The sequence below is a fragment of the Ursus arctos genome, unplaced genomic scaffold (assembly GCF_023065955.2).
Source record: "Ursus arctos isolate Adak ecotype North America unplaced genomic scaffold, UrsArc2.0 scaffold_11, whole genome shotgun sequence".
NCBI lineage: Eukaryota > Metazoa > Chordata > Mammalia > Carnivora > Ursidae > Ursus > Ursus arctos.
Window position 1 is genome coordinate 110,939 of NW_026622775.1, and position 17,414 is coordinate 128,352.

The 17,414-nt window shown below is 42.9% G+C and overlaps 1 protein-coding gene across 4 annotated transcripts in view; it reads right to left on the reverse strand.

Annotated features, from left to right (window-relative positions):
- The window catches only part of LOC125281011 (dehydrogenase/reductase SDR family member 6-like), a 32,298-nt gene extending 19,022 nt beyond the window's left edge, over positions 1-13,276 (reverse strand). For all 4 annotated transcript variants that reach the window (XM_048212295.2, XM_057309982.1, XM_048212296.2 and 1 more), the window contains exons 1-5: positions 12,220-13,276; positions 11,516-11,642; positions 10,544-10,622; positions 8,716-8,812; positions 7,059-7,167 (exon numbers count right to left, since the gene is read on the reverse strand). In XM_048212295.2, the coding sequence (XP_048068252.1) occupies positions 7,059-7,167; positions 8,716-8,812; positions 10,544-10,622; positions 11,516-11,642; positions 12,220-12,257 (450 nt within the window). In that variant the 5' untranslated portion in view covers positions 12,258-13,276. The remainder of the gene's footprint in view (positions 1-7,058; positions 7,168-8,715; positions 8,813-10,543; positions 10,623-11,515; positions 11,643-12,219) is intronic.
- Positions 13,277-17,414: the final 4,138 nt, after the last annotated feature.

A 17,414-nucleotide genomic window follows, 5' to 3' on the forward strand; every position in this document is an offset into this window, starting at 1 on the left:
GCAGCCCACGGAATGGGAGAATATATTTGCAAATGACACTACAGATAAAAGACTGGTATCCAAGATCTACAAAGAACTTCTCAAACTCAATACACAAGAAACAAATAAATCATAAAATGGGCAGAAGATATGAATAGACACTTTTCCAATGAAGACATACAAATGGCTAACAGACACATGAAAAAAATGTTCAAAATCATTGGCCATCAGGGAAATTCAAATCAAAACCACACTGAGATACCACCTTACACCAGTTAGAATGGAAAAAATTGACAAGGCAAGAAACAATTGTTGGAGAGGATGTGGAGAAAGGGGATCCCTCTTACATTGTTGGTGGGAATGCAAGTTGGTACAGCCACTTTGGAAAACAGTGTGGAGGTCCCTTAAAAAGTTAAAAATTAGCTACCCTATGATCCAGCCATTGTACTACTGGATATTTACCCCAAAGATACAGACGTAGTGAAGAGAAGGGCCATATGCACCCCAATGTTCATGGCAGCATTGTCCACAATAGCTAAATCGTGGAAGGAGCCGAGATGCCCTTCAACAGATGACTGGATTAAGAAGATGTGGTCCATATATACAATGGAATATTACTCAGCTATCAGAAAGAACGAGTTCTCAACATTTGCTACAACATGGACGGCACGGCAGGAGATAAGGCTAAGTGAAATAAGTCAAGCAAAGAAAGACAATTATCATATGATTTCTCTCATCTATGGAACGTAAGAACTAGGAAGATCAGTAGGGGAAGAAAGGGATAAAGAAGGGGGGTAATCAGAAGGGGGAATGAAGCATGAGAGACTATGGACTCTGAGAAACAAACTGAGGGCTTCAGAGGGGAGGGGGTGGAGGAATGGGATAGGCTGGTGATGGGTGGTAAGGAGGGCAAGTATTGCATGATGCACTGGGTGTTATACACAACTAATGAATCATGGAACTTTACATCAAAAACCAGGGATGTACTGTATGGTGACTAACATAATACAAAATATTATTATAAGTAAAAAAATATATGAATTTTGGGAGGACACATCATACCATCCACCACAACCACTAATTCAAAAAATATTAACCTACATTTTCTTCTAATAGTGTTTTATTTTTATGTCTGTGATCCACTGTGAATTAATTTTTGTTTACGGCTTGAAGTAGGAGTGAAGATTCATTTCTTTCCATATGGACATACAATTGTTCCGGTACCATCTGTAAATAAAACTTCGCATTCCCTCTTTTAATTGCTTTGATGTCTTGAAAAAATCAGATTACTATATAAATATGTATCTATTTCTGGACTATGTTCTGTTCTTTTTATTTGTCTATACTTATGCCAAAATTTCACCATCTTGATCACTGTATTTTTATAAAAGTCTAGAGTCAGGTAGAACTGTTCTCTTTCAAGATTATTTTAACTACTCTAGATTCTTTCCTTTTTCATATAAATTTCAAAATAAGTTTGTCAATTCCTATGACATAAAACCCTCCTGAGATGAAAATTAAGATTTTATTCCATAGATTAATTCAGGGAGAATTGACATTTAACAATATTGAGTCTTCCAATCCACAAACATGGTATTTCTCTCCATTTACTTAGGTCTGCTTTAATTTCTCTCAGTACTATCTTATTGTTTTCTGTGTAGAGGTTCTCCTCATTTTTTCATTAAATTTGCTTCTAAATATTTTATTTTTTGACAATATTATAAATGGAATCTTCAATTTTCACTTACAGTTGTTTATTGCAAATATTTATAAATGAAATAAATTTGTACAGACTTGGAAAAAAAAAAAGACTGTATACGTAAACCCACAGCCAATATCATCCTTAATGGGGAAAAATTGAGAGCTTTTCCCCTAAGGTCAGGAAGACAAGAATGTCCACTTTTACCACTTTTATTCAACATAGTACTGGAAATCCTAGCTACGGCAATCAGACAACAAAAAGAAAGAAAAGACATTCAAATTGGCAAGGAAGAAGTAAAACTTTCACTATTTGCAAATGTCATGATACTATAAAAAACCTGTAAAACTCCACCCAAAACTGCTAGAACTGAAAAACAAATTCAGTAAAGTCTCGGGATACAAAATCAATGTACAGAAATCTGTTTCATTTCTACATACCAATAATGAAACAGCAGAAAGAGAAATTAAGCAAACAATCCCATTTACAGTTGTACCAAAGTAATAAGATACTTAAGAATAAAGCTAACCAAAAAGGTAAAAGGCCTGTATTCTGAAACCTATAAAACACCGATGAAGGAAACTGAAGGTGACACAAAGAGATGGGTTTTTCCATTTCATGCTCATGGATTGGAAGAAAATATTGTTAAAATATCTATACAACAATGACAGTCTACACATTTAATGTAATCACTATCAAATTACCAAAAGCAATTTTCGCAGAACCATAAAAACAACCCTAAAATATATATGGAACCACAAAAGACCCCAAATAGCCAAAGCAGTCTGCGAAAAGAACAGCAAAGCTGGAGGCATCACCATTCCAGACTTCAAGTTATATTACAAATCTGTAGTGATCAAAACAGTATGATACTAGGACAAAAATAGACACATAGATCAATAGAACAGAATAGAAATCCAGAAATAAACCCACAAATATATGGTCAATTCATCTTCTACATAGCAGGAAAGAATATGTAATGGGAAAAAGACAGCCTGTTCAACAAAAGTGTTGTGAAAACTGGACAGCTACATGCAAAAGAATAGAATTGGACTACTTACTTACACCATATACAAAAATAAATTCAAAATGGATTAAAGAGCTAAATATGAGACCTGAAACCATAAAAATCCTAGAAGAGAACACACATAGTAATTTCTTTGACATTGGCTATAGCAACTTCTTTCTAGATATGTCTCCTGAAGCAAGGGAAATAAAAGCCAAAATAAACAAAATAACACGGTACATAATAGGTGGTCCATACACTGTGATGAATCAAAATCTCTTGAGGTGCTAGTTTTTTAATTAATTAATTTAGAGAGAGCGTGAGTGGGCAGAGGCAGAGAATCTTTTTTTTTTTTTTAAGATTTTATTTATTTATTTGACAGAGATAGAGACAGCCAGCGAGAGAGGGAACACAAGCAGGGGGAGTGGGAGAGGAAGAAGCAGGCTCATAGCGGAGGAACCTGACATGGGGATCAATCCCACAACGCCGGGATCACGCCCTGAGCCGAAGGCAGACGCTTAACCACTGTGCCACCCAGGCGCCCCCAGAGGCAGAGAATCTTAAGCAGACTCCCTGCTGAGCGCAGAGCTCTACATAGAACTTGATCCCACAACCCTGAGATCATGACCCGAGCTGAAATCAAGAGTCAGACGTTTAACTGACTGCACCACCCAGGCGCCCTGAGATGCTGGTTTAAAGTGCAGATTGCTGGGCCCTGCCCCAGACCTAAAGGAATAATGCAATGAATGAAAAAGTTGCTATGAATTAAGAATGTTTTCAGATGAACTTACACTTAAGTATAACACGTATGTGTGTTTTCCAGGGCATGTAGGTCCAGGGGCATGGGGACCCGTGAATGCTCAGGGGAAAGAAGCAACAGCTGGACAGCATTCCTGCCCGATGGGCACTACCTTCTCATTGAAATCAGAGGCTCGGGGGATAACCATAAAGAAGGAGGGGACAGTGCACATGGAGAGTGGTAAAGAGTTAAAACAACTGCTGAGAGGCAGTGGAAGACCACCACCAGAGAACAGAGGAAGGAAAAGCAGGACATGCTGTGCCATGAAAGTCAAGTAAAAAGTTTCCAGAAAGGAAGTGTCTCAACAGTCAGTGTAGAGAGAGAAGTCACTTCTGCTGGGGTGAGTTGCTCTAGCAGCTTTCAGACAGAGAGGTGCAGGAATGGCGGTGAGTGACTTCCAGGGATGAGGCCGCCAAGATGATAGGTCTCCCTATAGAATTCCCCTCCTTTCTGTTTTGATACTTAGTTACTATCTGCACCCAAGAGCAGAGAGTCTAAAACAACCTAAGGCATTGTGTTGGATGGATTAAAGGGTGCAAGGGGAGGCTGAGGCGACCCAACCAAGTCAAGGACAGCAGCAGGGGTGAAAATATTGAACCCAACTTGTTTGTCTATGCGATAAAGAGGACCATAATGAAATGGGTCCTCGTAAAAAAGACCAGGAAAATTAGTCAAGGCTTGAAAACAAAGCCTTAACATTTTTCCTTCCTATCTAACTTTGCAAATAACCCATTTTTACTTATTTTTTCCATTTTTATTGAGCTATCATTGTCACATGTAACCCATTTTTAATACCTATAGAATACATTTACCCCAACTGAATATATAAAGATGAACTAGGAAGTAAGCGCAGTCTCTGATCTTCTGAAACGCAGCAATTCCGCAGACAAAACTTTAGAATATAGTCACCTCGGAGATGCTAGTGCTGCCCCCTAACACTCGTGCCGTGCATTCAACCAGGTCTGTCTGCTGGTTCTAGAGCCCCGTCCTCGCCTCCCTCCACGCGGTCTCCTCAACGCCAGCTCAGTGCCTGCTGGTAGAGTGTGCAGGCTCTGCCTGGCTCGCCATGCAACAGGCCTCTCTGGCAAATACGACTTCGCAAGTATAAAGTGAAGTGCCTCGTACATAGTGTTCCTCTGTAGGGTCCCAGAAACTCAGGCAGAGGCTGGAAAGAGCTCTGAAAATTCCCTCGGGCTGTATATCTAGTTAGTCCTACCCTGACCCAGCTCTTCTGTCCCCACTGAGCTCAGCTCCTAAATTGGCAGACCTCGGTTTCTTGGGTCTTTGGTGATTCCATGTTTGACCTCTATCTGGACTGACAACCTAGACTGATTTATTCATTCAACAAATACTTGCCAAAGCACCTCTATGTGCTAGAGAATCTTCGAAGGTACAGCAAAGGGGGGAAACCTCCACAAAGCCGAGACTTCCCTGACTTTGGATTTTGCACTGACCTCTTCTTACAGTATCTTCAGCTTGTTCTTTGCCTTTTGTCTCATATTCCAGTTTTGGAATGGTTTTCAGTATGTCTACCCATGAACAAAAATTTCCAAAAGTGTTTCTGTGTTCTGACCACCTGACTTTTCAGATCTGCCTGGACTCCAAATCCTGGCTTCCCCTGGAAAATTCTAAACTGGAAATGTGCATCATAATTAATGAACCCAGAGGATCCCAGACAATTAGGGCTGGAAGGGATTGTGTAATTTCTCACCTTTGTTTTAAATAGAGTAGAGTGCAAGTGCCATCTTCCACGGTACATGGTGAAGGAGGGGCAGAGTTCAGGCTGTGATGCCACAGTCCGAAAGCTGGGGTCCGGTTGGTTACTGTCACTTTCATAAGCGGCATCGACTCCTTCTGACTGCCCATCCCAGTCATTAATATCGCTCGGGATTTTTTACAAATGGGTGTTACTGGCTCATGTGGATTGTTGTTAAGATGCTTTAAATCATAGGTAAACTCTCTAATTTGCAAATTAGTGTTCGATATTTCAAAAGTTAATACTTACTGACAAGTTTAAATTTCAGCTGCACTGGACCATACCCCACCCCTGCTGCCTTCACTCATATTTGTAAAGCATTCCAGACATGAAGTAGGCTGGTTATGCATGTGTGATAGCTTACCCGCTGTGACCTAAGCTTTCCCCTTTTACCATAGCCTCTGCTTCTCTCCCATATCCTAGGATCAGTCTTTAAAAAATAATCCAAGTTCCAAATAACATAGATTCTCATGAACTCCAAATAAGCAGGAAAAAATGTGATTTATATTTAAAAAATTTGCTAGTTCAACATCCCATGGACCCACTGAGAGATCCTTTGTTGGTGCTAAACAAGCAGATTAAAACAAATTCCTTTGTTTCTAAGTTAGTTTTTCCTAATTTTCCTTTTAATGTTCATCTGGATCCTTCCTGACATTAGATTGAATGTTCAGAGCAAAGCATCAGCCCTGCCTTGCCATTAAAAAGCTCTTCTCTGTGCTGGATTGGCAGCATTCGGATCGTCTGTCATCTAATCCAGCTGGGATGGAAGAGAAGAATGGCTCCTCCGGATTTCACTAGGGTTCAGCTGTCAACCTTGGCCTGAGCTGGTTCTGTACTCAGTCAACCCCTTTCATTGTCTGAGCTTGTGCTGTCTGCTTACTATTGGCTTGTAAGTTCATTTGAACTCAATGTTTTTCATGTTTACACTCCCCTCCCCCCAGAACACCTAGTGTGCACTTTATATCAAAAGGCATTTAAAGCTTGTTTGTAAAATAAAATGAAAAACATTGATGAGGTGTGTGAAAGCTGTGGAATTCAAGGCTAGCAGACTCAGGAGGAGTGCTCTCTCTTTAGCATACACTGTCTCTCACCTCCCTGGCACCTCTGTGGCTCAGCTGAACACAGGGAGGATACTCAGGGAACAGAAAAGTAATGGCGGTACGTCCATCTTGACAGCACGTGCCTAGACACTGAAATTCAAGAAGGGGCCCAACTTCCAGGGTTCAGATCCTGCTCTAACCACCTGCTAGTTATGTGGCCTTGGGCAGGTTATTTCACCTCCCAGTTTTACCCTCTGTATGGTGGATGTGATAAACATCACATTCTTCTGGCCCTGCATGCCTCCTTGCTGTCCTTTTCTCTGGGACCCTCATCCTTAGATACTGGAATGGTAAGCTCCCTGCTTTCACTTGGAGCTCCATGAAAATTCCAGCTTCTCAGTGAGGCCCTCCTGGACTTTACTGATGTCCCAGTTTCTTTGTCTTCATAGTACTTCTAATCACTCCCCAAGTTATATGTCTCATTACCCATTATCTTGTCTCACTCCTCAAAAATGGGATCTCTCTTATAGAAGGGACTTTGTTTAGTGTTCTGTGTCTTCTGCACCTAGAATGGAGACCTGCAAATAGAAAGTGCTTCATATTTCTTGACTATTTCTTAACTGGAAGGTTAAATGAGTTAATTTATATTAAATGCCTTGATATAAATGTTCAGCACAGGTGAGTCATTATGTTAGCTACCGTCACTCTTCGGCACACGTGAGGACCCTTTTTGGATGCCCGGTGTGGAGCCCTACTTATCCAGTGGAGGTGGTCCTTACTTTAGGAAGAAATGCCTTGATCATCAAGTACATGCTGCGGACGTTGAGATTCATGGAGAAGTCCCAGTCTTTCTCCTCGCAGTCCAGGATGGTTCCGTGATGGACAAAACTGGAAGAGCGAATGATCAGTGGGGAAAAATGATCATTCAAGATCTGTATTCCATTTCCTTACCATTTTTTATTGTCATACATTGACTTAGACCACTGACCCTTTCCTTACAAAGATCTTAACAATTTGTAATACTAGTAAATGTTAAAATGTAAGCTAAATAAATTTATTTGAAAACAACATCCCTCTTTTAAAAGAGAAAGGTAAAGGTTTGGGGCGACAGCCACTGCGCAGGACACAGCACAAACACGTGAGGCTCGGGTGCCCGCCCTCACTCCCATTGCAGGAGCAACAGTGCCCTCTAGTGGCACAGAGTTCGTGTTTCCAAAGGGAAATAACGTCAAAGGGCAAGGAAACCAGTACTTCACATCTCAGGGCAGCAAAGTGGTGTCGCTGTCATGCAGGTCTATGCATGTGAGTACTGTGAGTATTACTATGTGAGCAAAGGAAGCACAACAAAAGAAAACTCTTCAAGCAACCTTCACTCCTTGTTAAGTCACACTCGTAAGTAAGCTGCTCGCCCTTCATGTGGCAGGAAGGACCACATGCTCTACGCTGATGTTCAAAAACTGATCTTCCTAACTGATTTTTTTTTTTTTTTTTTGGTCATGGCTCTCAGTATATTCTCATATAAGGGAGGAGCAGTTTATAAAATAGCTTGTCATAAATCGTTGCTTTAATTTACTTTCCACACAACGTAACATACGACAAACTATAGACGGACTTTGTGTGTCTGCTGGGACATGAGTAGGAAGAAGAACAAACAGGTACTAGAAGGCTCTGGAATTTCTCTATCAGTGCAGCAGTACAAGTATAATGCTACATAGGAAAGTGGAGTGTCACGCACTTCCTGTGTAAACGCCCGTTTGCTCACCTCCCCTGCTACACCTGCGCAGGGAAAGCGCCAGCCCTGCCTGTCCTCTGCGTGGCTGCTCCACTTCCAGCCTCTCCTCATGCGCACGTGGTCTGGCTGTTCCGTACCCACCCTCACAAGGTCAGTTAAGCCATTCTCTTGGCGCTCTGTGCAGAAGTGCAACAGGGACACTCCTTTTGCTGGGTGGGGCTCACGGTCCCAGTAAGAAACCCTGAGCTTGGGAGGGGTAGAGGACAGGGTAGAATGTTGTGCCAAAGAACTGGGAACACATGCATTTCAACAGGCCGAGTACTTGGTTTCTGGTAAGTAGACTTTGTTTGAAAGATGTCTACTGGAAAATGGTTTTTCATTTTATTTTATAAGTCTTAGTGGGGCGTCCATACCAGTCCGTTGGTGTGAGCCGTTACCAGCCTTAAGAAGATAAACCGGTTTGGATTAATACCAGCTCTCCTAAGGAGACCATAATTCCCCCTAGGACTCAAGCCCATGTCTACTTCTGTGGCTTTCTCACTTGCTGAATCTTGGAATAAAAATTCTGTCTAAACTCTAGCTGTATTTCCTAAGAAACATATTTTGGTTCATGATGAGTAATTTTGTCTCATTATCAAAAGTTATTAAATAAAAGTCATAGAAAACTTTCTGTAAGGACAGTGAAATTAAAAAGTATGAATTACCCAGCAACATTGAAGAGAACATCAAGTCTCTCAATTTCACTGGCAAACTGGTCAATTTGTTTCTTCTTTGTGACATCAAGGGTCCGAATTTGAATACCTGAGAAATAAAACAAAGGACAGGATTTACCTCTACTCATAAAAAATGTTTAGCCTTGAAGATTTAGCTGTTCTGAAGTGTGAAGATTGTAATATTTGTCCACTTAGGCTTCACAGGATGGTTGGCCATTAGTAGGGTCTTAGGGATCTCAAGAATCTCATTAGTAAAAATCTTAAAGTCCTCCCCATCTCGAGCTCTGTCTCAGCTGCCTCTCAGTAAGCCGGCAGTAATACCTGCAAGTGGGTCCATTCCAGCCCTTCCTCTCCCCAGAGGTTGAATCACTGTGAATTCTGTCTGAGGGGGAAGGGCAGGGGCAGTGGGATAAGAGATTGTTTCTATTTGTGCCCTTTACTTTTATGCCAATTCTTTTATTTACTTGTTGGTCACGGGTACCATCCCTTATTTCTGGACTAAATTGCAAAGAGAAACGAGAGGCCGGAAGAAGAGATGAAAACACTAACCATGAGAGATCTAGCGTGGGGTCTGAGAAAGACACGCTGTACTAGCTACTGAAATAAAACCCAAAAAACAAAAAAACCCAAAAAACCCTAAACCAACAAATATGCTTGAATGAAAGAAACAGTCATTTTTATGATTTTTAAAAACATATGGTTTATTTTATTCTTCCCTTTTGGATATAGAAAAGAAAGATTATAAATGAAGAAAGGGAAGACTAAAATTGAGTTTCAGAAGAATTTCCTTCGCTTTGTGCTTTTCTAGGAGAGCAGCTCCCCTTCGACTTGTTGAAATGATAACTCAACACGGTCTAATTCTGCCATTAACTAGTTCAGTGAACTGAGTTGTGTTTGATCACAAACCAGTTCTTTTTTGCCAAAACAGTTAACTTTCAAATGAGTTCTATGTCCTGATTTCTTTCTGAGTAATGCCAATGGAAGCCCTCTGATGTTGGAATTAGGTTCGGTGTGGTGCAGTGAGGGGCAGTATGCACCCAAACAAGTTAATCTCCTACAGTTTCTGATCATGACATGTGATTTTAAGGCTGAGCTGTCTCCAATATGGTAGCCACTAGCCACATGTGGCTACTGAGCATTTGAAATGCAGCTAGTCTGAGCCGAAATGTGCTGTAAGTATAAAATACACATGCGTTTCAAAGATTTGGCATAAAAAATGTAAAATATTCCATTAGTAATTTTTTATACTGTGTATGTTAAAATTATAATATTTTAGATATACTGAATTAAGTAAATATATTATCAAAATTAATGTCACCTGTGTCCTTTTACTTTTTAAAGGCAGCCACTAAAAAAGTGACAATTACACATGTGACTCACATCACGTTTCTACTGGACAGTGTTTCCCTCACAGAGAGGCACTCAAGGGGAAAGTCATCTTTAAAAGGTAACCGTAACAGGGGTACTTGACTGGCTCAGCTGGAGAGCTTGCAACTCTTGACCTTGGGATCCTGAGTTCAAGCTCCATGTTGGACTAGAGCTTACTTAAAAACAAAAAGTTAACAACTGTTAAATTTCCACAGGTAATTTTGTAACTGAGTACTGAATCCTTCAACATGTTGCATAAATAAAATATTTTAGGTATCCATCTTAAAATGTTGTTTATACATTTAAATATATAGATTTTTGTCTGTAGGTTTGCACAATATAGATTTCCTATCAGAGAATCCGGCTCTAAAGAGAAGGCCAGCGGAATTGAGCAGCTAAGGAATTTTCTTTCAGCACCTGAATCTCAAGTTCACACTGCCGACTTGCTTACCGGGGTACTCTTCCAGTTCCTGAAGTTTGGACTCATTGTTATCTGTGGCAATGACTTTGGCACCTTTTCTTGCAAAAGCCTGGGAGACACAATGTATAAGTAAATCCATTGTTTATTTGATTTGATTCCATTCTCATGAGTGGAAAGTCAGTTAGCCTTTCCCCCTTTATCTTATTTTCATTGTCTTCCCTAGAAAACAGGTGGAATTTCAAGCTTTCTACTCTCACTTCACCTTTCCCGTGGTTATTATTTTTATCATTAATTAAAACAACATGACATACATTGTGCTTGTCATTTGACTTTGTCCCCTTAAGCATTATCAGATAAAATCATGTTTTTAAAAACTAGGACTCTGTTACTGGCACCTCTCAAAATACTATTCTGTGATGTGATGGCCTGTATTTCATTTCTGAGCAAGTTCTTATTATTTTCCATTTCTTATTATATTCCAAATAATAAGAGGAAATGGGTTATTCCAACACATTTTCTCCTAAGTATATTACTGTTTTCATAAATGTCAAATCATATCCTACTACTATACTTTAAGTGCATTAATTAGCTCAGGTGGGGGGTTATAATGTGCAAGAAGTCGATATAAATTAGAAGGTAAAGGTAACCTGATAGTCTTGTAACTCTAGAGTCCTATACCTGAACTGATGTAATTCCAGAAAACTATGCATTCCTGTAGGGCCCCTGCAGTAAATATAGTGCAGAGAAACTGAGGCAGAGAAGTCAGTCTCTCAGAGTCAGAGGTTATCAAGTAATGTCATATAATAAACATGTGAGGTGTTCATTCCTTCATCTGCCCAGGGTGAGGGATAGCGACTTTTCTTTTTGTAACTTAAGACAACAGAAGCACAAAATTTAAAAAAGGGGAAAAAAAGTAGAGCAGAATTAAACAACCATGGGATTTGTCCACATAATTCAATACCTCAAAAGTTAGTAAGCAAATAACAACAGATAATAACTTACCAAGGCAGCTGCCCGGCCAATCCCCTGAGCAGCAGCTGTCAGGATCAAGTCGACCCATAATGGAACCTGCAGTTTAAGCTGGACACGTGTGTTTAATGGCTTAGCACACGGTCCTGGGCAGTGACATCTAGAACGAATGGTTCAATGTACTCTTTAAGCACTTAATAACAGCATTTCTGTACAAATAGTCCCATCATCTGAATTCTCCAAGAATGCTGACTCTAGATACCTAGCTTAGTATATCAAAAACATTTAGCATAACCCACTGAAGTGGTAACAGATATTGGACTTTAATCCATCATTTGGGTTCTTGAATACGTAGAAAAGACAGCCTCTGATACTGATATAGCAGGGGCTGCAGTCCTTCCCCTCACTACCACCACCATTGTCCCCACCATCCCTATACAAACTGCTGTGGCATTGTAAGTGTCCTTACTAGTGGGGGCTGCTTCTTGATTTCTCTGCTGTAAACTTTTGTTGGGGTTTGCACTATCAATTGTCTATGGCTTTTCCTTGTCACTGTTAAGATTTCATGGTTGGCCTCAGAGAGTCATTGAACAAAGCTGGAAAATCAAATCATGTCCAGTACTCCCATTTTATAGATGAGAACACTTATTTGACTCGCTCCAGGTCACGGACCCAGTTAATGACAGAGCCAGAACTAAGCGCAGGCCTCCTGACCCCTTTGCTATGTGAGATCTCACCCCACAATGCTGCTGATCCTGTCTTGAAGTTGAAGCATGCAGTATTTCAACAGATATCAGCAGTAATTTTCAGAATGGAGGACTGAGGAATTCTAGGGAAAATAAGATATGCATAAGGTATTTGGTTCTTGGGACGCCTGGATGGCTCAGTGGGTTAGGGTTAAGCGTCTGCCTTTGACTCAGGTCATGATCCCAGGGTCCTGGGATCAAGCCCCACGTAGGGGGGAGCCTGCTTCTCCCTCTCTCTCTGCCTGCCGCTCCCCCTGCTTGTGCTCTCTGTGCTCTCTGTCAAATAAATAAATAAAATCTAAAAAAAAAGAAAAAAGATATTTGGTTCTTGGACAGTAGATTGCAGGATGAGAGGAATGGCTAATGATGAGGTTGGGAGTACTTGAGAGTCAAATGATGATCCACTGCCTTTTTCTCACCCCACAGTCCTTAATGGGTTCCTTTGATCTCACAAGTCACACAATGGCTGCTTTGTCCCAAAGCATCACATCCCCATTCCGGGCAAAACAAAACAAAACAAAAGGTGTTTGGGGGGTGGTGGTGGGAAATAAAAGCATAAGCCTTCCAGAGTGTCCTCACTTTCTATTCAAGAAGGACGCCCTCCTCGGAAATTCCAACCTTCATTTCGCAGGCCAGCTCTAGCCACAGAAGCTAGGAATTTGAGAGTTTTGTTTTCCAGCCTCTATAAAGAGAAAAGCTGGGAGCCCACTTAAATGGTAGCTGTACAGATACCTTACGCAACCACCCTGCTCAGTTACCTGCCTGATAAGGTACCGGTGGCTAGCTGGTATTGCCTGGAGAACTCCCAGGATCTAGTCCTTTCTTTTTGAGCCTCTGTTCTTCCCGGCCGACCTTGGCTCTTTGCCGTCACCAAGCCTCCGCGCTTTATCTAAGCTCGGAATGCTGAGGGCCAGCTTACTCCCGTGGGCAGCAGTGGGCACTGTGGACAGCGTGTGACACAAGCAGGCACGTGTTGTAGAAGGACCGCTGCGGAGCCGACCCGAGGGGCGGGCGGCTTCCTTGGGAGGGCGTGTGGGGCCTGAAGAGCCTGCGGTGAAACAGAGGGAGGGGATGGGAGACGGGGCCGGACGACAGCAGCGTTTCAGACAGGGGACTGGGCCTGGTCAGGGTGCGCCACCTCCGGAGGGTTATGCGGGCTGCGCCGGGCTTGGAGCCTCCTCCGGATCGCAGGTCCGAGAGAAGACCGCGGGGGTCTCCGCACGCCCGCTGGCGCCCCCTAGGGTCCGCACGCGGCCGCGCGGGCTGTGCGCGGAGGCCAGGGCGGGAGCGCGCGGACCCCCGTCTGCTGGACCCTCCCGCCGCTGCACACCCGCCCAGCCCGCGGCCCTAGCTCCCGGCCCCGCGGTGGGTGGGCCTCCCTGGGGGTCCGACGGCCGGGCCGCTCATTTTCTCCCACACCCGCATCTCCCCTAGTAACGCGCACGCTTCCCTCCGCTCGCAGTTCTGCTTCCCAGAGGGCTGGACGAAACCGGCTCCAGGGAACCCGCTTCCAGCTTCGCTCAAGCTCTCGGACGAAGTCTGCATTCGTTACGCGCCCAGGCGGCCGAGCTTTTACGTGCTTGACCTACTCGATGCCGGGGACTTTCACGGCTTTGTTTTCCCTTTATTCTCACACGAGTGACACATTTTCACTTTAAACACGTAAAGAGCTGAGAGATATACTCATACATGCTTTAGAAAGGAAGCGACTCCACTATGCCCCCCTCCCCCAGTCCTGGGCATGGTGTATGAGGAAGCTCTTGTTTTGCACCTGTCGCTGCCGGCTTTAGGCTCATGGCACTGAAGGCGGTACCAGTCTCCCCAGGAACCTCTGGCACCCCGACAGGCGTTAGCTGAACCACTGCTGAAGCGCAGAGCAGCCGCTTCGCTCACTCTGGAATCTCTCCCTCGCGGGCCTTGTCTTTCTGGAACCAAATTTTGGGGCCAAAGCCTACTGTTCCCATAAACTACACTATCAGACTAAAATGATTTTATTTGGGCGAATGAGGTGCAAAAGTGACCTGAAATGGTAAAATGAGGCAACTCTCAATAAAACCACATTGAGAAACTTACATATACCAGCGTTTCAAACTTGTGAAAAATACACCCTTATCCTGATCTAAGATTAATCTTGAAATAGGTAACTTGCAAAACAAAATCGAAACCTCCCCCTTCCCAGTCTGAAGTGTCATTTAACAAATATTAGGAAATCTTACTTTAGAGCAGCAAGGGCAAGTCCTCCTTCGGATTCCTGGGCGAGCAACAAACTTGAGACCTTTGCGCCGAAGCAAGTCAGGCGCTTAATAGTGCATGTCGGGATTTGTAGTTTCCTTCAGTTTCAAGGCGAGGAGGCGCACATTTATGTACTATGTGTGTGTGCTGCCATCTAGTGGACCTCAGGTAGAACGGCTAACTCCAAGGAGAAGGTGAAAAACGAAAAAGCACCTTACAGCTTACTTAGCATATGGAAGTCATTCCCTTCACTTTAATCCAAGTCTTTGTTGTTTGTTCATGCCTTCTCTGTGCTGTTCTAGGATATTAAAAATTTAATGAGTCAGAAATATCATATGGAAGAGAGCAGGGCAATAAAATAGAAGGACCCTAGGTCATTTAAGATAGTCATTAAGATAGGGCCTTCCAGGCCCTTCACTAAGATTGTTTTGAGGGACAGAAATAAGAATTCTCTTGTGTTTAAGGTATACTTATGGTTGCTTTGTCACACTCTGTCTCTCCTAACACTTGTCCATATTTAGTGGCAGAGTGCAGGCATCCAGAGTACACTGAGGGGCAGGGTCCAGGTAGCACTCTGAGCTTCACAGCGCAGATGCTTGAAAGGGACCGTGTTGGGTAAGAGCAACAAATGAAGTCTGGCTGAAGAGAGCAGAGACAGTGAGATCGAAAAGGACGAGGTCATGTGTGCTAGGCTTAGTAAGTCACACCGCAGCAGGTGCATACTTGAGCAGAGTGCTTGTGTAGCTTGTTTTGTGCATGTGCTATCTACGTTGGTTCACTCAACATCCACCCACCTCACTTTCCCCTGCCTTTTATTTTATAAAGGCCAGAAAACAAAACTGTCACATTCCTAGCCTCCTTTGCTGCTAGAGCTGGCCAATGAAATGCAAGTTAAGGAGGATTTCATTTTGGATAGAAAGGCAAGGCCACTCTGAAAGGCTTTCCCTTCTTTTTGCCTGGAATGTGGATCTGCTAGGGGGCATGGCAACCATTGTGTGACTTGGTATGAAGTCAGAGGCACCCATCAAGGACAGAGCAGGGTAAGGAAAGGAACCTGATTCCTTGAAGGCAGCCTCTATGCCACAGCCTTAGACTAACTGCTCTGGGATTCTTTTTTTTGTAAAGACTTTATTTATTTGAGAGAGAGCACGAGCAGGGGGAGAGGGTACAGTGGGGCACATAAAGTCTTTGGTAAAACTGTCCCTCATTGCCCCCAGTAGCTTCTAAAAGAGTCTAATGATCTCTAATCACACCTAGCTGTGCTCCTTGCTTTAGTAACAATGCTTTTAACTTTTGAGGATTTTAGAATAAACTTTTTGTGGATATGAGAATTTTCTAATCAAGGCCAAGTCTAACACTTCTTTCTTCATGCAAGTTTCTTCAGCTTCCCTTTGTCTCGATTTCCAACAACAATGCTGACTCTGTGACAAAGTGACATGGTGTTGCAAAAATTTGCTTACCCATTTATATTTTCTATGGACTAAATTTCTTCAAGGCGAGGGACCATATCTTTTTTACTCTTATATTGCAGTCAGCACATATTGCGAGATGTTTGTTTTCCAACTAAACATGGATTTCACAAAGGTGGTAATTTTTGGTGCTTAGATCAGTGATTGGCACACGGTAAACAGCCATTAAATATTTGCTGAGTATGAACGGTAGGCTCTCAATAGGTTTCCTGGATGTAATTTTGCCAGGCTCTCCAGAAAATGTTTCCTGTGAACAATAATCTATTTTTCTTCTTTGGTCTTGACTTTACTTTTCAGACCATTTTAGAATTGTCTGACCATATTACTGCTTTTTAACATTTTTGCATGTTTCATTGTTGACTTTCATCATGGTCCCTTCACAGCCATTTATCATGATACTGAAATCCAGATCATACGAGTTAAGCAACATTCTTTCTTTTTAAAGATTTTTTATTTATTTATTTGACAGAGATAGAGACAGCCAGCGAGAGAGGGAACACAAGCAGGGGAAGTGGGAGAGGAAAAAGCAGGCTCATAGCAGAGGAGCCTGATGTGGGGCTCGATCCCACAACACCGGGATCACGCCCTGAGCAGAAGGCAGACGCTTAACCGCTGTGCCACCCAGGCGCCCCAAGCAACATTCTGAGGGAGATGTCGACAACATGGAAGACTAGAAAGCCCTACCTTTCTTCCTTCCACAGAGACACCAGTTTAAAATAATATACAGACCCAAATAGCTTTATGAGAGCTTTAGTCAGTTAAGAAGTCGCAGTACCCTAGGTGAGGGGAGAGCTGAGGACAGCTGCATTGTAATGGGCAAGAAGAGTCATTTCCCTTTACCTGGGGCTCCACCCACCCCACCCTTGCCCAAGCCATCACAGCTCAGCCTCTGGCTCCTGGTTTCCTCAGGGGATTAGGGGGAGAGAGAAGAGTGGAAAACTAGCCCAAAGTTCTGGCTTTTTCTATGGCAGCCCAAAGGACTGATTTCTGTCTTGCCTGACATGGAGTGCTGATAGAAATAGCAATAGTTGGCCGAGATGGAGGCCGGAGTGGTTCAGCACAGTTGGGAGAGAGGGAGAAGAGTGGAGTATGTGCTTAGTATTCCAACTTTTTGGAGGGCTGTCCAAGACTGATATTTGTCTTGCCTACCTGGAGTGCTAATGGGGAGCTGATATACTTTGGATGCCTGGGGGCCAGTGAGAACAAAGGAGAGCAGTGTGGCTTCTTACTGCAAGAATATGCTGTACTGCAGAAAGACACCAGAGGGAGCAAGAGATCCAGCCCCTAGAAAAGAATCTGGTAAACTTCTCTAATTGGCAAATTAGACCTACAGCCCAGAGGTCACCTCCCCCTAAAAAGGTTTCAGAGAGCCCCAGAATCTCTAACCAGGCTGACAGGTGGAAGTCTTCCCCCGTATGAAGCAGTCCGTAGACTAGAAGAGGTGGCAGCTTTTTCAAATGCATAAAACTCAGCAAAAAATCAGAA